This window comes from Blennius ocellaris (genome assembly GCF_963422515.1).
Source record: "Blennius ocellaris genome assembly, chromosome: 20".
NCBI lineage: Eukaryota > Metazoa > Chordata > Actinopteri > Blenniiformes > Blenniidae > Blennius > Blennius ocellaris.
In genome coordinates, this window is record NC_137669.1 from 5,798,364 (window position 1) to 5,823,778 (window position 25,415).

The 25,415-nt window shown below is 45.5% G+C and overlaps 1 protein-coding gene across 2 annotated transcripts; it reads right to left on the reverse strand.

Moving 5' to 3' along the window:
* Nucleotides 1–12,929: 12,929 nt before the first annotated feature.
* Nucleotides 12,930–25,171, reverse strand: gmeb1 (glucocorticoid modulatory element binding protein 1). 2 transcript variants are annotated; one of them, XM_080516206.1, is made up of 11 exons: nt 25,133–25,171; nt 22,335–22,519; nt 22,193–22,245; nt 21,993–22,108; nt 21,333–21,436; nt 20,075–20,223; nt 19,221–19,346; nt 18,988–19,125; nt 18,672–18,809; nt 15,275–16,123; nt 12,930–15,131 (listed from the first exon to the last, which is right to left on the reverse strand). In XM_080516206.1, the coding sequence occupies exons 2-10, from the start codon at nt 22,466–22,468 to the stop codon at nt 15,285–15,287; spliced, it is 1,797 nt and encodes a 598-aa protein (XP_080372332.1). In that variant the 5' UTR covers nt 22,469–22,519; nt 25,133–25,171; the 3' UTR covers nt 12,930–15,131; nt 15,275–15,284. The 2 variants fall into 2 exon arrangements, with proteins under 2 accessions (XP_080372332.1, XP_080372331.1); XM_080516205.1 differs by having other exon boundaries at nt 12,930–16,123.
* Nucleotides 25,172–25,415: the final 244 nt, after the last annotated feature.

Below are 25,415 nucleotides of genomic sequence, written 5' to 3' on the forward strand. Positions count from 1 at the left end.
TTCAACCTGTTGTATAAAAAGCTGGAAATAAACATTTAAAAAAAACTGAGTTGGCCTCACGTTGATGTACTTGAGCTCCGTCCACGTCCCGTCAAGCTGGGAAGCATGGAAAAGAAGAAATAAGCTTGACAGCTACCTGACCTACTTAGTTGGCATCAATATGAGCTAACATGCTAGTGATGCTAACTCGGTTCCGAAAAAAAATGTGGCATTGGCGAAGGTCTGCGCTCTACTGAGTGTAGCTCTACTTTTAGTAACGAAACCACACACACACACACACACACTCAGCAGTCATGTGGAATCGTACCACAGTGCTAGGTACCTCAACGGAAGGGTGACCAACAATGGTAACGGTTGGGTACAGTACTTTCAGTACTATCGACAACTTTTGTCATGAAATCCCGAAAAGTACTGCACTGTGGGAATGACTCATTAGAATCATGTGAATAAATAAAACAACAAACAACGACCTTTTCTCATTCGCTATTTGACAGAACTGTGTTCGCATTGATCAAACGTTACCAACTAAAAGTTGGTTTCGCCTTATTATTGCAATATTAGAGCCAGCGTTTGAGTTTCAAATCCCACGTCTGAGCGATTCATGGGACGACTTTCAGCAGGTATGAGGCACTTTACCTGGACCACTCATCTAAACCACTGGGAAGGAGGGAGTAGATCTGACGTTTCCTTGCTTGGTAATATATTCCATTGTACCAGTGGCACATAGGTACTTCTAACATACATTCAAGAAGATAAAAGCAAGCTGTGATCAAAGCATTCGATCGGTAATTATTGTTCTGATTGTGGTGTATGCAAGTATTGTCCTTGTACTCGGGTTACTCTGATTACACGATATTGCATCATGTCTACCCACTGCTGCTGTGAAGAGACAACAAAAGGACCCATGGAGTTTGTTTGTTTTATAAACACTCTGGGGGAGTAGTTACCACCAAAAAAAAAAAAGACACAAAGGGGTTTTAAAGAAGCCTTGTCCAAAATTGCTTGTGAGGCACTGCCAATGAGTCGTCAGTCATGGCGTAGAACAATATGAGCAGAGTATTAATGAAGCCTCTCAAGTTTCATTTTTTTTTAAAGGCTCACACTATTTTTCACGCTTCTACTCAAAGCTTATAAACACTGTCGTCATGTTCTCCTGGTCTAACCCTGGCTGTTAAGAATTTAAATTCTATTCTTGATTTAACAGGCTAATGAAGCCAATGAAGGAAAGGTGATATTAAAGTGATGTGATCACAGTTTCCCTTCCATTACATGGACTTTTGTCCAAAACGGGCTCCCAATAATCTGACGAAACAAGGCGGAGCTTATCAACGTAAAGAAAACGAAGCACAAAACCCAAAAATCTCCAACACAGTGATTTCAACAAAAGGAAACATGCGAGTGCGAAATGTGAAGGGAACTTCAAACTTACCCAAACCTGCCTTGGGCTACTTTTTCTGAAGAAACTCCATGACTCAGGTGCGAAAACAATACAAAAGAAACACTGTTTTACTGTCTAAAAATGAAGTCCTTTAGAAATTCGTGGTACTCACAAATACTGCCTAAAGACTAAAATACCTGGATTCAGGTTAAAAACACTTGTAGCTGCAAATAATGGCACCAGACGCATGACTCGGGCCTACTTCCGGTTTTGACTCGCCACTTCCGGGTTTTAAAACAACTACTTCCGGTTTGCGCAATCACTCCCTGTGGGGCATGGGTACTTCATATATAAATAAAAACACTTTCTCCCAACATATAGACCTTGGTAAAAACAAAACACACCCAAACACCTTTAGATAGAAATGTGACAAAGAAGCTGAAACACAAAAGATTAGCCTTCCTGGACCCCTGCTCATACATGATTGGCTGGCTCCAGTCGGTGATAACCAATGGGTAAAGCTTCCTGGGAGCCTTGGAAAGAGAGGAAACACAGCCATGTCTCAACAGGAACAGTTTTGTATTTTCAAGAAAAGTTGAGGACAATTTCTTTGCAGTACGATGACGGCAAACTCTCTGCGATGTCCGTGAATCAGTTTCACAGGATGAATTCTACCCCATTATGTGACCGCCAATAGTGTTAATCTGACAAAGATCCAGTTTAAAAAAACAAACATTTTAAAGAGGATTGGTTGTTGGACATGGAAATCACTTCTGTTAGAGCTCATTTTGAGTCCTACCTGTGGCTCCGCCCACTAAATCACTTGGGACAGTTTGCTGGCATCAATGTGCTTCCACAACATTTCCCGAGACGTTCATGACTTGCGCCGCTCTGGACCTGAAGAGTCCTCTTGACACAAGCAGCGTCACTGAGCTCCAGGGGAATTGGACTTGGCGGCTGATGAATTAGTTGCATAATGGGTTTTGTTTTGTGCAGGAGATGTGCTAATATTAGCGCAGGTCAAGTTTTATATTTTAAGGGCGCCTGAACAAAAGAGTGGCTGGCAGCGGGCCACTTCAAATATTCAACATTATTCAGGTGCTGAGAGTCGGGTGGAGACAGAGAGCGAAGGCGAGGGCGAGCACGGTCTCACGCACGGACGAGCCTGAAAGCAGAGGCTGCACATGTCGAGAGAAAAGTGCAGCGACAGGCCCCAAAACGAAAACCAGTCCAGCTTCGGCATGGAGCCGAAGCGACAGCGACGTCCACATCAGCACTTGTCACAGCAGAACGCTGATCGGGCGACACGCTGCCTCAGCTGCGAGCCCCCGGTCTCCCTGGCTACCGGGCCGGAGCCGACAGCCGCCCCGACAACGCTCGCCCTCTGGGGGGTGCCGTCGGGTCGGGTGGGAAGACCCCACGGATCTCTGTGTGTACCTGAGTAAACCTGCTCTTTCTTTTCTCTGGAACCACCTTCATCCTCTTGGTTTTTTTCGAGATAGAAAAAAAAAAGCCAGAAAATACATCAAATAATTGATAGGGATGCACCAATACCCCTTTTTAAAGTGCGACTACTATACATTTAGCTACTTGCTGATGCGTGTACTTATTAAACACCATTAATCCATTGGATTCATACTGCGAACCACCTCCACCCACCTCTGGTATCAGTATCGCCGCATCTGTAATAACTGGCCTGGAACAACATTCATTTATTGTCTTTGTTGCGTAAATGTTGTAAGAATTCATTACAAATCTAATTTGGGGATGCTCACATGGCACTATACTAATTAAAGGTTTACCAACATTCGAAAGATAAAATCTGCTAGTTTTAGGGTCCGAGCACTGAAAGTAATTATAATCTATTCATTAAATTAAATTAAATTAAATTAAAAATTTTCAGCCCAAACAAACGCATTGTTGAAGGCCTTAACATACATACATTTTTTGTGAAACTCAACTCACTTAAAGGTTTACCAATATTTGAAAGCTAAAATCTGCTATTTTTAGGGTCCAAGCACTGAAAGTACAGGAGGACCCTATTGGATTTCCTCATTTTAATTTAATTTAATTTAATTTAATTTATTCCAGCCCAAACAAACGCATTGTTGAAGGCCTTAACATACATACATTTTTGTGAAACTCACTTCCGGCGAAAAATTCAATAACGTGGCGGAGGTACACATGTGACTTGTGAACTGGCTCAACGGCGCCACCTGCAAAATTGCAAAAAAGGCAGCCCCAGAATCCTGTTTCATTTATAATCGCAACATCTTGTCATGGAGTCAAGTTGTCTTGATTAGATGATTAATTTCAGCGACAATAAACTGAGCAAGAATCCGGTATGGAAATAAATTGGTTTGATGTGTTGAGGACTGAGTTTATTCAACCTCAGCTGGCGAGGTTGTTGTGCATCTTGTTAAAAAAATAAATAAAAATCCAAGCGATATGTGAGGAAACTGCATATTTTGCAAACTCCTCCGCGAGTTCTGCTGGAAATTGGTCGCGGCTCGGCGGGACGCCGGCTCCGGGCCACGAGAGCAGACGGGCAGGAGGCGCGTCTGAGCGGCGCTTTGAAAACTTCCACGTGAAAAGGATTCAAAATGTCAGATGTTCACCTCAAACCGTCGGCAGACGCAGGATTAACAGCTTAAAATCCCTTCATCCCCAAGGAGATGGCTGACTTTCAGTCCTGCGTGGGCCCCGGCTGGGCTCCGCGGGAGGCGGCGGCGGCGGCGAGGCGGCGGCCTTTCACCTGCACCTGCTTTGCTTCCTCCGCGCCGCGGGTGTAAACGAGGTGGCGTTTTGAGTCGGGGCGGCTCTCATCGGCGCTCAGCAATTACACGTGCCCCCGAGGAGCGCTGATAAAAACACACGTCGAGGAGGAAGTCGGCGGCGCCGGATGACGGCGGGAGGAAGGCGACGGCGGGTCCATGTTAAACAGCGGGGTGGTTGGGGGTCGAAATGCTCACTGTGTGACCATTTTGTGTCTTCTTGTACATTTTCAGTGAGTTTCAGCTCATTGTATTTATAAAATGGAAAAAGTGGCCCAGATCTACTTAGAAACGCCACTTTTCTTAAAGGTGGAACTTTTTAAAACACATCGACCTCTCTTGGCGTAAACAAAATGTTGCCTTGTTGTCGTCAAACTTCTCAGGCCTCAGTGTCACCGCTCTGCCTTCGGCACCATGTCATCTCTTGTTATTGTTTAGTCTTTCAACTCTTTCATCTATTTATAACTTTTTGTCGTTTTATGTCTTTTACAATGCGGTTTACCTCCGTTTATGGAGAAAATGGCACATTTTGTAGTCGTTTCAAGTCTCAGGGTTCCATCTGTTTGTGGTCATTGTGTGTCAAATCAATTCAGCCTGAGAAGGAAGTTCCTTCTCGTTCTCTCTGTTTTCCTTCTGATAACTATTGTACCGATAACTATCATACTGATAACTATCATACTGATAACTATTGTACCGATAACTATTGTACTGATAACTATCATACTGATAACTAACGTACCGATAAATATTGTACTGATAACTATTGTACTGATAACTAATGTACCAATAACTATTGTAATGATAACTAACGTACCGATAACTATTGTACTGATAACTATTGTACCGACAACTATTGTATCGACAACTATCGTATCGATAACCATCGTATCAAAAACTATTGAACCGATGAATATTGTACCGGTAACTATCATATCGATAACTATGTCACCGATAACTATCATACCAATATTGGGAAATGATGATGTAACAGATAAGTCTGATAATTTAGATTTTTGCCGATAAGTGGATGAATAGCCTACATTTCCTTGATTTCACTGATTGTCAGTTTGTTTATCTTGTGACCCCCCCCCCCCCCCCCCCCCGTCGTGTGCATGTTGTCAGATTGATGCACCACCGCCAATGGAAACATGGCGCCGCCGTCACCTGTGTGGGTATTGCATTAAGAGGAGGTAGAAACTAAAGTTTCCACATATCTTTGCCTTTATTTACCTCAGGTGAGGATATAAAATATATAAAAATATTATTGGTACGAAGTGATCAGTTATCGGTGTTTGTTTCCTCCTGTTCAGGCTTACGAGGCGTTTCAGTCCCACATATCGGTTTACGATCGACCGACACGACTTCCTCACTTCTGCCCGTCTGGACTTTTAACTCAGCAGCAGGTGGTTAGAACTTCTTTTTAACTTTCAGTCTGTGACACGTTGTGGGAGAACAAAGTTCCCTCGCGGCGACAAACAAACCACCCGGGTTCCGCCAGATTAAAGTCGACTGGGCTTTCTGAATCGGATCCAGCGGTGTGATCTGCAGCCGTCAAGGCGTCAGCCCATAAATCTTGTCTGTTCCACTTGAAAACGCCTCATCGTCATTTCACACCTGTCCTCTTCGCCCAAAACAACCGGCGGGTTTTGATGGACGCAGCTGCTGCTGAAACGTCCCGACATTTTGGAAACACATGTGGTGGCGGAGGAATGTGAAACTTCAATCCCTCTAAGAGGAGAACAGATGCAACTTTTTTTTTTTTTTTTCAAGGATTTTTCTCGTCCTTTATGATTCCAGGAACAATCCCACTCTGACCTTTCTACTCCATCTTGAAAACTTGAAGGTGTGAATTCGTGAACAGGCTGGGGTGAAAGAAGGGTTCCTGTTTAAAGTTTTACATCAGAGAATCCTTCTTTCTCAAGACAGACGCGGTGAAAATCAACTAAGAAACACTTTACAAAAATATTTAACTTCTCTCTTTTCATATCTTTATCCTCTCAGGCAGAGATACTCGATTTATTTCTTTTTGCACAGTGCAAATAATTGTCAATGAATGGTTTATTTTGGTTACAAAAATGTAAATTTATATGCATCCAGTTTGTAGTGTTTAAAAGTTCACACACACACATTTTTTTGAACAATTTCAGTGGCGGAAATGGGTCTCATCTGAAGCCAAGGATTATTTTTGCCTTTCTCTAAAAAATCCATAAAGTTACCCTGAACACCAGAGATATAAGAGAGAAGAAAAAAACGAAATAAAAATAATGGAAGTAATACAAAAGAAGAGAAAAAACTAAAACTCAGCGGGGGCTCCGGGGTCACGGGCCTGAGGAGGCGGGGCTTAGTAGCCATCTGACCAATTACTGAGCAACAGCAGAGTGACTGACGTGAAATTCAACTAATCAGCGTCATTTCATGTCTGAAACGAGTTCTAGTTGGTTTAAATCAGTTCTAGTTTGTGTTTCTACCAGATGTTGAGATGAAGACAACAAGCGGAGAGTCTCTGATTATTAACCCTGTCACGTCTCTTCTCATTTACCGGTTTGAAAGGAGAAATTTGGCTGAAAAGCTGCAGGTCAGGTTCAACTTTCTCCATCATAGCTATTTTAAAATGCACACAAACTGAACTGTGTTCAGACTTGATCAAATGTGTTCATGTTTAGAAATGTTTAAACATCGTATTTATTAATGACGACAAAATCTAAGAGCTTAAAACAAGCGCACAGCTCATTTTGCAATCCTTTTTTGATGTGTCTAAAATGCTCATTCTAAAATACTTTGAAATAATAATACTCTAATACTCTAAGTGAGGTTGTTTTTCTGTTCTTTTTAAAATGTGCTGGCTGTGGCTTATATTCCCTTGGCGCTAATCAGTCCGGAAATGATGGTTCTTCCATCGTTAATGTTGATAGCGTATTGTTCCCTGCCGCATGTGTGTGTGTGGTGTCGTTACAAAAACAAACGACAGCGCCCACTCGTGGCCTTGGATCCTTGGATCTTCGGCATTTCTCTCTCGAAACCTGGAATCTGTACCCGCAGCACTCCAACTCCTAAAATACAGTATTCTGAACAATCCACTGCTTCTGTGGAGAATCAATATAACTCCTCCCTGTGCTTTTGAAAGAGAGGTCAAATTGATTTTTCTTTTCTTTTTTGCTTGGTGAGCTTCAGTAGTTTTGGAGGAGACACGACGCCGCCATGAAGATTCTTTTTAAACGGCGGGCAGAATAACAGCACCTGTAATCCGTCAGCTATTTTGACGGCATGCTGTGTTTCTGCGCTCCGGCGGTTTTGTAATGACTGAGCGGAGCTTGTTAAACACAAACACACACACACACACACACACACACACAGAATCATACAGGCAGAAATCGAGCTATTTAAAGCTCCTCTCTTTGAGGCCACAACGGCACAACTTGATAACTCCGCCTCCGCACACTTCGCTTGTCCTTTGCTTTCCATCTCCTGTATTCTTATCTTCCTGAAACCAACACTACAGACACACACACACACACACACACACACACACACACACACACACACACACACACACAGTAATTGTTAGCAACTTGCCGATACTGAGTACCGACACCAGTATATAATTTATTTATTTTTTTAAATCACATAATAATGCAAAACTATACGCGCATATCTTTTTCCTCATTCTTTAATATCTAAGTGAAGCCTTTTAATCCGCTAACAAATAAAGAAATTGGTGCCTTCCTTTCAGAGGACGTGTTGTAAGATCTATGTTCAGATTAACTTCATATCTATTTCAATCAAAAAAAAAAAAAAGGATCTGCACTGATTTCTGACTGTATTATGTAATAGATTAGTTTTTTTGGTGACATGTTTGTTCTATTTTTTTTCATGCAGTCGCAGCGTTTCAGAAGACTTCCATTTCCCCGTTTCTGAGGAGGTGGAATGTTTTCGAAAATAAAGTTGCATTCTCTCAGTGTCTCCAATGAAAGTTCAACTTCACCTGCTAGTTTTAATGCCTAAAATCAACCCTGGTTAATTGAAGTAGTTCATACCCTTTCGGGCAGTTTTAGAAACTAAATCATTAACGAAAGAGCGAAAATTGATGAAAGTGGTGAATTTACCTGACGTTTTCTTCCAGCAGAGGGCGCCTGAGGTCAAATCTGTCATTAAGCGAGAAGAAGCCGATACCATCCGTTTGTTTCCTCCAGTTTTTTTTGTTTTTTGTTTGCATCTTTTATTTGGTATTTCATCAGTTTCCACACTTCAGTGCTTCGTGGCGGGTCGACGTCTCTCAAACAGGACAGTTTGTGGAAGTTCAGGCGGGAGCAGGACGTTCGACGACAGACGAGAACCGCACAGTATTCGAAGGTGTGAAGAGAAAAGAAAAAAGAAAAAAACATGGCATGAAAGGCAACGACGGCGTGCGGGGGAGGGGTGTGTGTGTGTGGGGGGGGGGGGGGGGGGTGGTGGTGATTTATGAGGACGTGAAGCTGGAGGTCTCTCTGGGGGCGTCGCCGCCGCCTCGCGGCGTGATAAGAGGAGGCAGATCGGCCGTTCGGCTGACAGACAAGGTGACAATCTGGCGACAGTGTAAGTAAACAAGAGCGCCGCTATCTCTGGAGGTGAACGTCTCTGTCCGTCAGCCGGCGGCCGTCATCACTCACGACGCCCCCCCGAGCCCCCCCCCCCCACCCTGTCCACTTGTCAAGATTCACGGAGGAGCGGAAGTGGCATCGTCTGCTGCGGGTGTGAGGAGAGGAAACATGGCGGGCGAGAATGCCAGAGGGCATTTAAAGAGCCTCTCACATTGGATAATCTAGGATTTGGTTCACTTGGAGGGGGCGGAGCCAAGAGGGTTCACCCCTTCATTTGGTTCGGTTGCGTTCACATTCACTTTAGAGATCAACCTGCCTGGAAAATGTCCCACAGTTCCAGCAGCTGCTGGTTTGGAGGCGCCGTGGCCTGAAACAAACACTGAGCAGAGAGGAAGTGAAGAAGAAACACGGCTCTTTGATTGGTTCAGACTGAAAGTCCCGCCCCTTTGGTCCGTGGTGGCTAGGCTAGTTAGCTCCTGGCTAATGGGTGGCTACAAACAACCGCGATATATCGTCTTCAGACCAGATATCAATGAGTCTTCCTCTCGTCTTCTTCCTCTCGACTTCCTCCTCTCGTCTTCTTCCTCTCGACTTCCTCCTCTCTTCTTTTTCCACACCACTTCCTCCTCTCTTTTTCTTCCTCTCTTCTTCTTCTTGAATTCTTTGTCTCTACTTCCTCCTTTCTTTTTTGTCCTCTCCACTTCTTCCTCCCTACTTCTTCCTCTTATTCTTCCTTCCTCTCTTCTTCCTCCCTTCTTCCTACTTCTTCCTCTCTATTTCTTCCTCCCTAGTTCCTCCTCTCTCTCTTCTTCCTCCCTTCTTCCTCCCTTCTTCCTCTCCCAACTTCTTCCTCTTATTCTTCCTGTCTTCTTCCTCTCCTCCACGTCTGCCTGCAAGATATTTCCCAACTTTTTCTTTCTACGTCTGCTTCTCCTGCTTCGTGCAGTTTGCTCTGTTTGTTTACTACCCAGAATGCATTGCACACTCCGTCACATGGTCTCACCACGCCCACCAGAAAGTTCATCAGTGAATGAGACCCAGCTTCTGCAATATTCGGCCATTTTGTTCTGTTTCACTGGTTCAACCTGTTATTATGACAAACAGCCAATCAACCAATGGCGTGGCACCACCTGCATGTATTTCATCATGATTCAAGTGACTCTGAACCTTCATGGTTGTTTCCTTCGCCAACCAATGGTTTTGTTTTTGTCTCTGTGTTTTTATTTATTGCTTTCTATGTATTTTACCAACTTTTTTTTTTTTTTTTTTACCTGAACTGCATGAAATTTTCAGGGAGGATTTGTTTTCATCTAGGGATGGCTCCATTATTTTTTGGAGAGCAGCGGGGTCAAAGGTCAAGCTGCAGCTCACGAAAAGCTCCAAAAAGTATTTTTGTCATTACGCGGTCAGTCCTGATTTGATTGGTGTCAAACCAACGCCAAAATGTTCACTTTTCAATTCCCTATCCTCTGATATATGATATGCACAAACCTGCATGGAAACTCCAACATGAATTAAATAAAAGGTTTCACTGATTGATGAAGTTTACTTTTTTGGCAGCAACCTTTTGAAACAGACCTTCAAAAAAAAAAAAGTCTGAGAAACTTTACTCATCAGAGCTGTTTCATTATCATAAATTTCACTTTCCCATTCTTCACTTTCTTTGTAATGAATATTGATGATTGTACAGAATCCGAGAAACTACCCTTTAACATTTACCTTCAGAGCAACGAGTCGAAAAACCTCTCAGAACTGCAAATTCCACAGTTTACTTTGTTCCCTCTTTTGTTGAATACAGAGTGGAGGCGCCGCTCGGTGCTGCCGGGGCCAGAGGCTCACCGTCAGACTCTGGCTTCTCCACTCCGGGGGATCCAGGGACGCCTCCCGCTGCCTCCCCCTTCGGCTTGTGCGACTCGGAGGAGAGTCCCGTCGGGTTTACCCAGCAGCCTTAAGAACCCACTTGTTTCCTTTGAGTTACATCACGACAAGCTAACAAGAAAATATACTAAAACTACAGTTCGATGGGATTAAACTACTTGGCCTCATATCACATGACGTGTGAAAACAATAATAATATATAATATGTGAATAGAAACAAGCCTATATATTAAAAATAAAATTAAATCATTGTTCGTCCAGAGAAGAAGTTTGTTCTGCTTCAATAAATACCTGAAAAGTAAATAAAAGCAGTATAAACTCTCTGGTTGGTGATGAAAAGTGATTAACATTTGCCACTCCGTAAATAATGACTCTTCAAGGTTCTTTCAGAGGCATAGACTCGTCACGGTAGTGTCAAAACAAGTCCTCCGTGTATATTTCCCACCTTACATGTGTGTTCAGCCTCCTGGAATATGACGGCCGTGTTTATTTCCGAGTTTGTTGTTCTCCCCCGTTCAAGCTATAGATAGACCCGAGACGCCTCCAGACTCCCACACGTCAGGCTCAGGATCTCTCCCCGCCTGGAACCGCTGCAGCAGCAGCAGCGGAGGTGATGCCGACAACCCGCCGGCCGTGTCGGCCTCCTCTAACAGCCTCCCCGCTGGCCACACACGCTTTCTTTTTGTTTTGCGCACAACATGACAGGAAATCCAACCTGCGGGCTGTGAGGCTGCAAATTGCGCCGGATGGTGTGTCGTCTTCCTGTGGCACGCAACAACCGTAATTTCACTGCAATTCCTGGACTGCAGAGCACGCCTGAATATAAGCCGCACCCAGGAAATAAAAAAAAAATAATAATAAAGAAAGGTTGGAATTACAGATGCGCCTGAATACATCACGGGTAAAACTTCATAAATAAGTTGAGTCACTGTTTAAGCAGCAAGGTTTAAAATGTGAAAAAGAAAATTGTGGCTTCTAGTCTGGAAATTACGGTATCTAACTTCTTCAAGGAACCCCCCCAGTTTGGAATTGATCCAATTTTGGGGATCTTTTACCACAAATTGTGAGGTATGATTTGATTCAGCTGAGTATTGACACATTTGGTTTTTATGTGTGTTTCCATTTTCTAGTTTTTTTTATAAATAAAGTCTGACAGTAACAATCACAAGTGGAGGTCAGCGAGTGTTGAAATATGATTCCAGTGAGGCCGTTTCATGCTGTCGGACCAGGGGTTTCAAACTTATTTCACTTCAGGTTTCACACAAAACAATTTCTACATGAGTGGTCGGGATTGTTAAATTAATGCCATAGTAATATAGTTATACAGGTTTTTCTTTGATGTGGCGCAGAATATACGCGATGAAAATTTCGAGGTTTAAAAAAAACAACACTTTTTTAATACTCAAACTATAATCACAATAGAAAAAAACTTCATAAAACGTCTATCGCTGTTGCATTGTGGGTGTTTTTACAAATTCCCCTCGACAGCATGCTTCTGAAGCTCGTCTGTTAGCGTTGAGGTCGTGAGCGTTCCTACCGATATCTCACAGTTCATCTGTGTCGCTACTCTTTCAAATATCAATGTTTTTCTTTGAATTCTCGACCATTTGCTTCGTGGTTTGGCCGAACTGGAGACTCTTGCGGCCGGGTTTCGGTCCACGGGCTTTATGTTTGCCACCCCCGCGCTGAACCTTCAGCTTCACCCTGTTGGAAAAAGTCCCCGTTGTGTTCTTATAGCTGAAGCTACAAGTTATTTTTTTAAGTTACTTTCAGCAGCTGCTGACAACACCCCTCACGACATCTCAACATAAAAATGACCCAAAAGGGGCGTGGCTTCCTGCCAATATATCTTATTGGTCAGGAAAATGAGAAAAACGGTGCGACAGCTACACGTTAGCCACGAGCTAAGTGGCGATCGTCTCCTGTGTCACAGAGAACGGAGGCTGTTTGCATTACATTATGATATCACATACTTACATTTAAACATACTCCCACGCGCAGTGGGGTCGAGGCCGACGACCTCTGACCCCCAACGAGAGCCCGGGGCTCAGCGGATCATTTATCTCAGCGTGATTCTGGATGAAAGTCCCCAGAGAGCAGCGATTTGTGAAAAATACTCCACAAACAACTGCTTATCCTCAGAACTGCAGCACATCTCCTTCAAGGAATAAACCGGGTGACTTGTTTCCACCTTGGACTCACACAGCCGCTCCGCCAGGCCGTCGAGCTGCGAGCACACAGCGCCATCCAGTGGAGAAACAACACAACAACCACACATGTTTATTGGGGGGGTTTTTTTCCTTCCAAGTTTTAATCCGATATTAAAACACATTACAAAGTCAGTATACAAATACCCTCATTGGTTTAAATTAAATTACTGAAAAAGCACAAGTCTTCAACAGGTCGTTTGGAGCGAGAACCCCGCCAAAACAAAAAGCTTAAATTAATGTGTTTGCACCTGCAGCACAGAAAACCTCTGCTTAAAAAAACCTAATAAATAACAAGCTACTTTACAAATGTAAAATACAGGCAAGTTTTACATTAAGTACATATATATATATATATTTTCCTGTACACATCCTGACTTGAAATATCCGCCCAGTAGTTCATCATCAGTGACACAGAGGACAAAAAAAAAAAGTTTGTAATAAAAAGGCAAAATGGAGGAACAGCAGAGAGGAAGCATCGATGTTGGCAGACCTGCGAGGACGCCACACAGTGCAAAACAAAGAGCCACGCCGTCAACAGTGCAATTCGTCCCTCGTCTGGTCAAAATACTGTTTCCTGGTAAAACCAGCCCGACGGTGTCCTGTGATTAGAAGCTCAACCAGCCAATCGGCCGCACCCAAGTCGTCCCACTGTTCCATTGTAGCGACACGCCCCCCCACCCCTGCGGTTTATGACATGGCTGCTGGTATTTCCTGTGTTTTTGGTCATTATGTGGATCAGTGGAGGCCAAAACACAACTTGGGATGATTATTCCACAAGTCCCCTCTTAAGCAGAACTTCAAACACACTGTGAAGTGGCTCCCGACCGTTTCCCTGAAACAACAAAGAACGCTGCAACAAAAAACACAAAACTTGTTTTTCCATGATTCGGTATATTCCGGCATTACTTTTTTGGTGTGAAGATGAAGTGAAGACATGGAGAGACGTCTTGGTCTGCGTAGACGTTGTTAAAGACGAGAACCAACCAGCTCGTCAAGGGTTGCGTAAAACACGTTAGTGTCTCGGACGTTTAGAAACTCGTCTTAAAACATGCGGTAGTTTTACAAGACTTCAATATCTGTCTGCCTTTATTGACGTAAACTGTATTTCCTTCATCAGCGTTGCTGGAATTAAAGCACCAGCTGTCGTTCTGATCAAAAGCGACTTCTTCTACACTGAAGATGAACTTGTCATTTTCATGTTTTTGCGTGCAGTTTCACGTGATGATTCCTTGCGTCGGTCAGAAGCGGCAAGCTTTTTGGGAGGCTCACGGGTTGGACAGATTAGATACCCGGCTGCTGCAGGTGGATCTCGAGTGTACAAGTCGACGCCAGAAGCTTAACGGGTGGAGACGAACACGTTTCTCGACAAGCCTGTGACGTCAAAGAGGAAACGCGCTTCCGAGGGTGAAACTGTCAAACGGTACGTTGGATTTTAAAGCTTGCGTGTGAACTTGTGAGTGGGGTCCAAAACCCTGGGGTGGCACAAGCAGACCAGGGTTCCAGGGTTCAGTTTGAAGGCACCTTCAGGACCTCTGAAGGTATCGGGAGATCAAAGTGGGGGGGGGGGGGGGGGGGGTGGATCGGACCTGTTCCAGCAGATCCCTACGTGGCTGCTCCGTCAACCAAACTGTCCGATGACACGTTTCCACGTAACCAACGTCGTACCTCCAGGAATCTGTCTCTGGGTTTTCTTCTCCAAATGAATTCCGACCAACCTGGACCTGAAGCTCTGTTATTCAGAGTCAGAGTCGACCTCAACGGAGTTTGACTGGAGTCCATAGTCAAACGTTGTTGCTTTCTCAGAGTATTTCACTTGAAGAAGTATGACAACCGTCTTCCAGACGACTTGATCACTTCCAAACCAACTTTAACCGTTAAGACTTCAGTGGAACTGAAAGAGGGTTTGTGGTGACTGGGACGCGTCGTGTCGGACACCAGAGCGTGTTTGTCTCTGTTGAATCAGTGTGAATGTTGTTGTTGTTGCCCGTGTGGAGCTGCTGTGACTCAAACGCCATCAATTGCGATTAGAAACAACAGAAAACTATTTCAGGCTTGGAGCAACAGAAAAGTTGCGCGCGGGTCAATAACAGTTTGTAAACCGTGATGGATGTTGGGTTTGGTTCCCTGGCAGGTTTTCTTTACGAGCCTCTGCTGGGATCTTTTTCCATCTGTGTCTCTTTGTCCCTGGGTTGAACACTTCAACACAAATAATGACCAAAACCACAAATAAATACAAAGTTGTCATAAACCAGCTATAACCAAGACACACTGGACTTTTGTTTCCACGCTTCTTTTTGATTCCCGGTCAACGAACCTGTGAAGAGAAGCATGTACACACACACACACACACACGCACGCACACACACACACAGTTTGTACTTAGGCCCAAGTGATTTGGAAATTCGGTGTATTTACACTTTCGACAAGTCCGCGACGGCCGGACCGGCGCGTCCATACCTGCCGCGCCTCACTTGACCTCGCCGTGTTCCTGAGTACTGTCCTCGATCACCACTATCTGCACGTTGGACAGCTGGCCGTTGGCGTCCAGCTGCAGCCCCTGCACCCCCTCGGTCTGCGCCTCCTGCACGTGGCACTGCGCCTCCTCCGTCACCTCCATCCCGCCCTCCACCACCACGCCGCCGCCATCCCGGTCCGAGTCCCCGGCCAGGTGCAGCTCCATCACCCCCAGCGCCTGCTCCACCGGCGCCGGGTTGATCTCGATGACCGTGTGCTCCGGGCCGCCCTCCACCTCGCCCTGCAGCACCTCCTGCTGCACCAGCATTGCGCCGTCCACCACGTGGCCCTCGATGGGCACCATCTCGGCGGTGCCGGCCTGCTGGCTCAGGTGCACCAGCTCCACGGGGCTCATCATCGCCCCCAGCTGGCCGGGGTCCTGCATGGCGGCCGTGCCCACCAGCGTGAGGCCCGACGACGGGTGCAGCGTGATGGTGTCCGCCTTGCCGTCGCCCGTCACCATGTAGCGGGTGAAGAGTTGCGAGCCGGCCGGCAGCAGCGTCACCGTGTTGGACGACTGCGCCAGCGAGGCGATGGGCAGGCCGGCCACCGTGAACGGCTGGCCCATGGACGAGAGCGAGATGGGCGAGAGGACGGTGAACTGCTGCGGCTGCAGCGTCGCCGGCTGGCCGACCGGCGTGGCGAGGAGCGTGGTGGTGGAGGCGGGCCTCTGCAGGCGCGGCCTCTTGGCCGGACGCTTGGCGGGGGGCTTGCTCTTGGCCGGCTGCGGGCAGGAGAGGAAGGCCCGGACCTGCTGCTGCTTCTTCTGCTCCTCCAGCTGCACCTCCAGACCTACGGAGACAAAAAAAAAAAAAAACCACGGGCCCCGTCAGCGAAACCGTCACCCGGCGCCACGGTGCTCTTTTCTCCCCTCCTGCCTCCCCACATTCCGAGTCTGATATTGTCGGCTGATATCGATCTCTCCGTGTCAATATTCATCAGGCCCAGCCGGCGCGACGCAGCCGGCAAATGTCAAACCCAATACCGCAGCGTAAACACCGGACTCAATAAAAAAAAATGTTAGCCGTCTTTTAAATATTTAGTATTCAAACGCCGCGGCCGCAAAATACATTTGCAAGCGTAAACACATCAATTCACAGTCTTTTGATTCTTGGGTTTGGAACTGGAATCCGTGGCAGGAAGGAAAAGTACAAACGTCACAAGGAAATGAGCAACAAGCTCATTTACCACTGGATCGCCTTCTGGACAAACAAACTTGTTTGACTGAGTCTCATGAAGTCGTGTGACAGTTTCAAGTTAAAAGCCTCAGTTGGACATTAAAGGACACCTCCACTTTCACCAGAGTGAATCGCTTGTGCTTTTTTGGGTTGGCATATAAAATAAATGATTATTTTACTTTCACACTAATTAGACTCCGAGAGAGAGAGCGAGAGCGAGAGCGAGAGAGAGAGAGAGCAAAAATACACAGAGGGTTTCATCGCTGTTGATAAAGTATTTTATCAGATATTTGCTGATTTCTGATTCTGAGGAGGACGATTGGTCAGCCAGGAGGTTGGCGTTACATGATGCACCTGAACGCACCACACAGGAGAATATTTACAGGAAGATCTGATCTGACGAATTAATTTGAGTGTGTTTGATTTACCGGTAATTGAACCGGACAAATAAAAAACTATATCATTGGTATGATGTGACGAGGTCAAACATGAAGCCCGTCAACCTGCAAAAATCCATAAATTAGTCGCATCATTGTTTAAGCAGCAGTGTGAAAAAGTCTCTCATGATAGACTGGAAATTATGGCAAAGCGATTTTTTTTTGTGCTATTTTCCACCAAAAAACTAATCTAAAATGTTGATTATTAATTTTTCGAGGTAAAAAATTGTTCCTCGTGAGAGTAAATGTCTTTTCCAACCTTGGCGTGCAACACCTCAGTGACCAAACGAGCTGATCTGAGAACAGAATCCCAATTACTTTGTCAGGTTCAGACCCCCCCGAGGAGCTCTTGGGTTGAGTTTTCAGCTGGTTGTGTAAACACACCGACCCCGGGGGGGCCGACGGGGTCCGGAACACTTTGGAAGTTAGAAAAGTTTTGTCGGATAATAAATATCTTGAAAACCTCCAGTCCGGCCTCGGGAAACGATCCAGCGTGAGGAAAAAGGTCTTAAACGGGGGAGCTGACGCGTGGCCGCTCGGAGATCCGGCTCCATTTCAGAAAGAAGCATTTGAGGCGATTCAGTCCAGGAAAACTTAGAAGAGCCGGAGTTTGGGGGCCGTCGTGAAAAAAAAAAGGGGGGGTTGGTCACGTTTCGCCGACGCATCACTCTTCCTCTGGAATGCAAACAGTGAGACTGTGGGGGGGGGGGTTGTTGAGGCGTTGCGGATTCGCCATTGATTCTCCATCAGTGTTTGGCGTAAACAAACTTTCCGTTCGCCGTCACGCTGGGTTAAATTACAGCTGCGAGGTTAATCGGAATACGATTCTTGTCGCCGTGCAGGCCTCCCGGCAGTTTTGATTTTTTTTTTTTTTTACGCGACTTTGATGAGTTTATGAGGGTAGAAGAAATCCAAAGTCATCTGAGGCACAGTGAGGGGAGGGAACATGAATACTCTGAATACTCTTCCTCCTCCGAGGCAGGGAACCGGCGAGGAGGTAACGAAGGGCAACATTTCGATGCTGAACTACGACTAGTGAGCTGTAAGTGGGTCTCATGTCAGCGGCGTTGTGTTTTCTTGATATCTTAAAGGCCCGTTGTACCAAAGTGTCTATATAGACGTCAAGTTCAGATCAATCAGGATCACTTGTTGTTTGTTTGTTAGTTACTCGGCGATGAGCCTCAGTTTTATCCAGTGTGCATGAAACACTTCAGTTTCTTCCGCGCGAAAGATAAATTCTCTTGATGAGAGTTGCACTGCTTTGGTTTGAAGTGTTTATGGCGCTAAAGTCGCCACTTGCTCCTTTTTACTTTATTATTCCAGATAATGTCAGACGACGACCATTTCGGAACTCTACTCTTGACAGCGGGGAGCAGCTGGGCTGATTGTGAGGGCCACTAACGTTCCAGACTGTCAGAGGGCCACATTGTGCCTCCATGTGAAGCATCAGTAAATCACTTAAGTCGATTTTTACTCCCTTTTGCAAAATCAAATCCTGTCGCTTCCACTCGTGTTTGATCTGTGTTTCTCACTCGCAAGGCCAACGAAAGCCAGAGTGTCTGGAGCTGCAGTGTGTGTTTGATCCTTGATAGTTAATTTCCTGCTGTTTCTATTCCAGCCGGCGCGGTAACGGCTCCCCAAGTTACAATTAAAAGGACCCAACTGTGAACGGGAGGAGCGCCGTTCTCGCAGTCTTGCTGCCGGGAGGCGAGAAGCGGTACTCACTGCTGAGCGTGCTGAGGACGTCCTCCTGGCTGGGGTCCGTCTGCTGCCGCCGCCGCTGCACGATCTTCTTGACCGAGTCGAGCAGGCCGAAGACTTGGGCGAGGTTACTGAGCACCGCCACCTCTACCAGACAGGAATCTGGGATCGGTGCGGCAATCGAGCAAAAGGGTCAATCGGGTCAGTCAGAAACAAAGGGAGGGGGGGGGGGGGGGGGGGAGGGGGAGACACATTCGGCTGTCGTGTAACAGGAAGTCCCTCCCTCGCCGCCGTAAGTTTGTTGCTGCTCTCTTGCTTGGGTTTTTATTTTTTGCCGTACCTGTGTCCTGCAGCGCGGCGGGATCCCGGCGCTGCTGCACGCCGTTCAGCAGCTGCAGCAGCTCCGTGTTGATGTTGGTCACGACCTCGCCCAGTAAGCCCACGTCGGCGATGCCTTTCCAGAAGTTCAGCGTGTCCTCTGGGGGGGGGGGGGGGGGGGGGGGAGTCACAGTCACCAGCTGCTCGTGATCAGTGTGTGTGTGTGTGTGTGTGTGTGTGTGTGATCTCACTGACCAGAGATCTCACTGGAGCTCTTCTTCTCTGCAGCCTCCAGCGAGTTGGAGCTCCAGTCCGTCTTCAGGCTCAGGGCCTCGGCCTTGTCCTCGCCGGCTGCACCGCCGTTACCCAGAACCACCTGGGCTGAAATGGAAACCAGGAGTCACGGCGTGTGGCTTGTAGCCTGAACGTAACGTACAAGTTGTGTCGTATGAAATAGGTGAGTAGAATCACAGGCTGCGTTCATGTTGTCATTGCTGAGCTAACTGATGCCACCATTCTCCAGGCATCCGTCTCTTCATCGCCCTCTGGTGGCTGCTTAGAGAACGACTTAAGATAAGATAAGATAAGACTTAGAGAGGAACTAAAACTCCTCTTTGCCTTTATTTTCACTTTATTCTGTGATTGTTGGTCCAAGTTATTCCCATAACTAATGATTGCTGTGTTGTCCGATCAGTTGCTTAATATCTTTTTTATTGTTTAATAATATTGTTTAATATCTTTCAAGAATTAGTTCATCAGTTCTTTACTTCCACTTTAAGCCACTGGTTTACTACTGGAATGAAATATATTTACTCTTAATATCCACCTTTTTACTGTCATACTGTCCCATGACTATTATGATAGCAACGGTTTTATTTTCCTGAAACAATACTTATCAGGAATTCTTTAAATATGCTCGGGGAGGAAACTGGGAAGTGTTTTGAACTCCGTCTCCATGGAAACGGGGGAAATACGTGTAAGTGAATGTGTTTGTTTGTGTGTGTGTGTGTGTGTGTGTGTGTGGGTGTGTGTGTGTGTGAATGTCCCTCTTGGTGTGACGTGGGTCCATTAAAAGCCTCAGGACTGGTGCATTGTGTGTGGTCTCTCACCGTGGGAGGATGTGGGCGTGGTCAGCCCGCTGCCGTCCGGAGGGAAGCGCGTGTTGCTGATGAGAAGGTCGAACTTGGTGCTGCGACACGTGTTGGTGCACAGCGTGCTGTGCTGGTAGAAGTCCAGCTGCCCAGAATCCATCATTTTTCTGCAGAAACAAGTGGGAGACACACAAACAATATATATATATATATATATATAAAAAATCTTTTTTCATCCTCCAGACGCCGGCTGACGTGTTTTGATTTGTGACTTTCTGTAAGTTGGAGGCGGAAAGTGTGACTTGGGTTCACTTCTCCTGCTTGTTTGGGAGTCGTAACGCGCGAAGTGTAACGGCTCATTCGTGCCACAAATATCTGGAGCCGAGCAGCGAGAATATCTCTGATGTTTCGAAATCTGGAAGTGTTTGCTGACGAGCCAAAAGAGGCTAAAATAAATAAATAAATAAAATAAAATAAAAACAAACCTCTTCAGAAGCGAAGAGACCTTTGGAAACTCCCAATTTCCCACCACAGGAAGTATCTTGTGGAACACGTTGTCATTTCATACACTTTTAATAGTGACGGGTGGAGCTAGTGTGAAGTCAGTTAAAGCTCAGTGGAGGGTGGAGGGTGGAGAGAGAGGAGAGGGTGGAGAGAGAGGAGAGGGTGGAGAGAGAGGAGAGGGAGGCGAGGGTGGAGAGAGAGGAGAGGGTGGAGAGAGAGGAGATGGAGGAGAGGGTGGAGAGAGAGGAGAGGGAGGTGATGGTGGAGAGGGAGGAGAGGGTGGAGAGAGGAGAGGGAGGAGAGGGAGGCGATGGTGGAGAGGGAGAAGAGGGAGAAGAGAGAGAAGAGAGAGGAGATGGAGGAGAGGGTGGAGAGACAGGAGAGGGAGGAGAGGGAGGAGAGAGGAGAGGGAGGAGAGGGAGGCGATGGTGGAGAGGGAGAAGAGAGAGGAGAGAGAGGAGAGAGAGGAGATGGAGGAGAGGGTGGAGAGAGAGGAGAGGGAGGTGATGGTGGAGAGGGAGGAGAGGGTGGAGAGAGAGGAGATGGTGGAGAGGGAGAAGAGGGAGAAGAGAGAGAAGAGAGAGGAGATGGAGGAGAGGGTGGAGAGACAGGAGAGGGAGGAGAGGGAGGAGAGAGGAGAGGGAGGAGAGGGAGGCGATGGTGGAGAGGGAGGAGAGGGTGGAGAGGGAGAAGAGAGAGGAGAGAGAGGAGAGAGAGGAGAGGGAGGAGAGAGAGGAGAGAGGAGAGGGAGGAGAGGGGTTCACCTCCTCACCTGAGCATGACTCCTCCCATCCGGATGGCTCTCTTCCAGTCCTTCAGGGTGGCTTTTCCAGAGATGTGCACAAACTGCTTGGGGCTGATCAGCTGCTCTTCATACTGGGGGGGGGGGGGGGGGGACGACGGAGCAGGTGAGGCGTCACGGCAGGAAACGCTTCTAACCGTCTAATAATAATAATAAAAATAATAATAATAACACATTTTAGTTGAAAACAAGTCGTTCGATCGGTTTCTGTTGCATGTCTATTGGCTCGCAGCTCGCAAGAGCTCACTTTCTGTTCTGCCTTCTATTCAGAAACGTTTCTTCTTTCAGGAAAGTCACTGCTGTTTCTGATTGATTTAAACTGGTTGAGCGACAAAATCAGACCCAACAATAAGGCCTCCTTTAACGTGAAGTTTGTTTTTGATTTAGAAACTCGTCATTTTAGGGCTTTTTTTTTGTTTTTTTTAAGCCGTTTTAACTATCCCTTCTACCATTTGAGCAATTTTAGTTGTGCCTTTTTATTAAAAGCCTTTTTTAGCCAAGAATTAAACATCGTTTTTAACATTTGTGTGCACAAAAAAACCCAAAAACCAAAGTTGGAGCCACTGCAGAAGGTCAAAAGAGCGATATTTGTTATAAAGTGCATAATGAACTCCACTGAACAGCACGAACCTTCACACACTTCACGTTGATTCCCGGACACACAAACTTCTTCAGCAGCAGCATGGCTTTACTGTCGCCGCACGTGATGGGACATCCGATCTCCACGTCTTCTCCTTCCATTTGTTCTGCCGGGATGAAGAGACGATGATCCATTGACACTTTCCCAATGCGATTTTTGCACAAAAAAACTAAATCAAAACGTGTCGTACCTGGATGGTGTTCCACAGCCATGACGGCGGCGTTCGTCTCGGCCGATTCGTCTCTGGAACAAAGAACACGGTCAAACGTCGAGAGTCGATGTCGAGAGATGGGGGGGGGGGGGGGGGGGGGGAGCTCAATTCCGGGACGTACCCTGTGGCGATCTGCTGGAGCTGGAGGATGACCTGAGTCTTGCTGGTGTCGCTGGGGTCTCCGTCGCCTTCGTCCTCGGCCTTCACCATCACCACCTCGCCCATGGACACGGTCACCTCCTCGGCGGTCGCCATCACACTCGCGAGAGACGACTAGAGCAACAGCGGTCCCGGGATTTGTTCCATCTAGAAGGAGAATTGAATGGGATCTAATGGTGATGTGGAATCTGGAAACGTCTCTCTCCTGATCAACTGGTACTATTTGTCCTTCTTTTAATGGGTTGTTACTTTTCAGAATTACCGACTGCAATACCTCCACATTGGGCAAATGAGAGAATAGCTTGTTTTGTCAAATAGGGAGTTACCTTCTTCTCCATATGGAGCTTTAAATAAAAGTATTAATTCACGACTGTGTCGTCTTAAAGCGATCAGGCATTAAGGAAACAGTAACGAATGGATGCGTATGAACAATGACGATTATGGCCAATGGGATGATCTGGATAAGACTGAAAATAAAGTAGGGTTTACTTTTTAGTCCTGAACAGAGTCAACACTTTGGCCTGATCCCCCCCCCATTAATACTTAATTCCCAGAAATTTCTCTAGTAATTTTATGATTGATTGTTGAACAATTTAACTTGGCATTAAACATGTTGAATAAACCCGAAGAAACCTACATGAATGTGAGTCTTTGGTTATAAAGTTTTGTTCATTATTAAAATACACACATACATACATATCTCCACACAGAATAGATCAAAATCAAATATATTAATATTATTAAACGTTAAAGTATCAGTCAAGTATCTTAAAGCTGGAACTCAAAATATGACCAACCTACTAATAACGGAGGGTTTTGATGTTTTTATTTACTTTTTGATGTATTTTACACCAGGAAGTGTACTTAAAAATCAAATAATCTTAAAGTGTCATGTTCATTTTGTCGGGGGACACTTGTGATTCGTGACGTTATTCTATTTTATATCGATTAGTCCTTCTTTATCTCTTTGTTGAGCTTTTGTGAAAAGATATCAAACTAAAACTAAACTTTTTTATAATGTATACTAAATATATTAATAGACACAATTTGATTGAATGTGATCGTTTGAGTGCTGTTATAGATATTAAGTATAGATATATATTATATAGATATTTAAGTATAAAAATTGTTTCAATTAATACAGCAATACTTCAAAAGAGAATTAATATTTTGTAAATCGTATTTGCTATTGAAAAGATGATATATTTTATTCCTAGAGATTTTTAGGTTTGTTTTTTTATACACAACAAAAGCTTATTTCAGGCATTTAATGTTGTTTTTGAGATATTTAGTTATAAAAAAAATATCTTTATATCCACAACAAGGCACAGTTGGAAAATTTGTATTTGAATGCTAAATGAGATGTTTTCTGGACCTTTAATTGTATTTTGCAGCCAACAGCATAAATATGACATTTTAAATACATTAGGCTAAATGTGAAGTAATTTATGATGTGTGGCCCAATGACACAATAGATGTTTAAATTCCTGAGTGGAACAATATTAACTTAGCGTTAAAGTTACCGGGGTTAAACTAAACACGAGACAAGATGCATAGACTGCTGACAAGGTAAATACCATTATAAGTCTTTTTTTTTTTTTTTACATTTGAGCAAACACGGCACTTCAGAATGGTTAAAGTTGTTTTACAATGTTATTTATGTGACTATTCTGCTGATTCAGCCACTTATGAGCAATTTTTTCCGTTACTTTTGTGAAAATGAAAAAAGAGAACAACTATTTTGTTGTTGTACTTTGAGCTTCCATCTTGAAGATGCAAGATTTTCACAATTCTTTCTTTCCTAAGGATGTGTACGTTGGTTTTTATACCACCCCGTTTGAGTGTTGGTTTTGAGATATTTAGTTATAAAATCATATTCTTTCAATTAGTACCAATTTGACTTCAAAAGAGGATTCATAAATTGTACTTTGATTTTCTATTGAAAAAATGCTATATTACTATGATTATTTAATTCGTGGATAATTTCAGATTTGTGTTTTAGACCACAGATTGTTGACAAAAAGCTTATTTTGGCCATACTTGTGATATCTGGTGTCGTTTTGGGGATATTTACACATAAAATATAGAGGAATAATTGAAAAATAGCAGTATTTTTAAGCATCTTAATGCTAAACTACGCGCTTCATGGACTTTTTGCATGTGATAACGACATAAATGACATATTTTAAATAGACCAGGCTGGATGTGAAGTTATTCATGTGTGGCCCAGTCACTTTATACAAGTTTAACTTCCTGAGTGGAACAACATTAACTTAAGTATCAAAGTTAGCCACAACATGGCGCTTTAAACCGGGTAAAGTTGTTTTAAACAGTCGGGCTTTGGGCGCGGAGGCTAACGCGGCGCGAGCCGCGCTTTATTTTACGCCAATTTGACGCTAAGCGTCCCTATGCTAACGTGCTTAGCTCCAACATCCGCACCACTACCACCCGCCGCCGCCGCCTTTCCGCCAAGTTCCCCCGCTTTTTGACGACTTTCCAGCGGCTCGTCTTCAAGCCGCAAGTCGGCGGCTCGGACTCGGCAGCCATTAAAAGCTAACCAGGGCGTAACTTGTCGCGTGGCTGCGCGGTTCTAAAACGTTTTTCGGGCGCGAGGGAGGGGGAAAAAAAAAACGCGGCGCGCGACGGTTGTTGCGGCGGCGGCGACGTGCCGCTCGTCTGTGAACCGTACGTCCCTTCGTAACTGCATTTTAACTCTCCGCTCCCCCTCAAAATGACGTCTCCCTGTGCGGCGGCACGTACGGCAAACAACGGCACGGCGGCGGCGGCGGCGGCGTTGCCCCTCCATTCGGTGCGAGCCCTCCCTCCTCTTCCCCACCGCTCCTCCGCCGCCCGAGCGCGGCCGTCAAACCCCCCCGCCCCGGGACGCCGTGCGAGCCGCGGCGGCCGGCCGACGTTTCGGCCGCGTTTATTAAAGCGAGATGGTGAATAAAGTAAGGATGTCCTTACCGTTTTATGAAGACATCGCTAGATACTAGTGGGGTGCCGGCGCGCATGCGCACTGCGCCCATGCAAGATGGACTTC

Bases quoted from the DNA above. Each gene is read 5' to 3' on its own strand.
- gmeb1 (XM_080516206.1), bottom strand. From the start codon at position 22,468: ATGGCGACCGCCGAGGAGGTGACCGTGTCCATGGGCGAGGTGGTGATG. The intron at 22,246-22,334 runs GTACGTCCCGGA...TCTTTGTTCCAG, and splicing joins CTCCAGCAGATCGCCACAGG to AGACGAATCGGCCGAGACGA. The intron at 19,126-19,220 runs GTCAGTGAGATC...CCCCCCCCCCAG, and splicing joins GAGCTCCAGTGAGATCTCTG to AGGACACGCTGAACTTCTGG.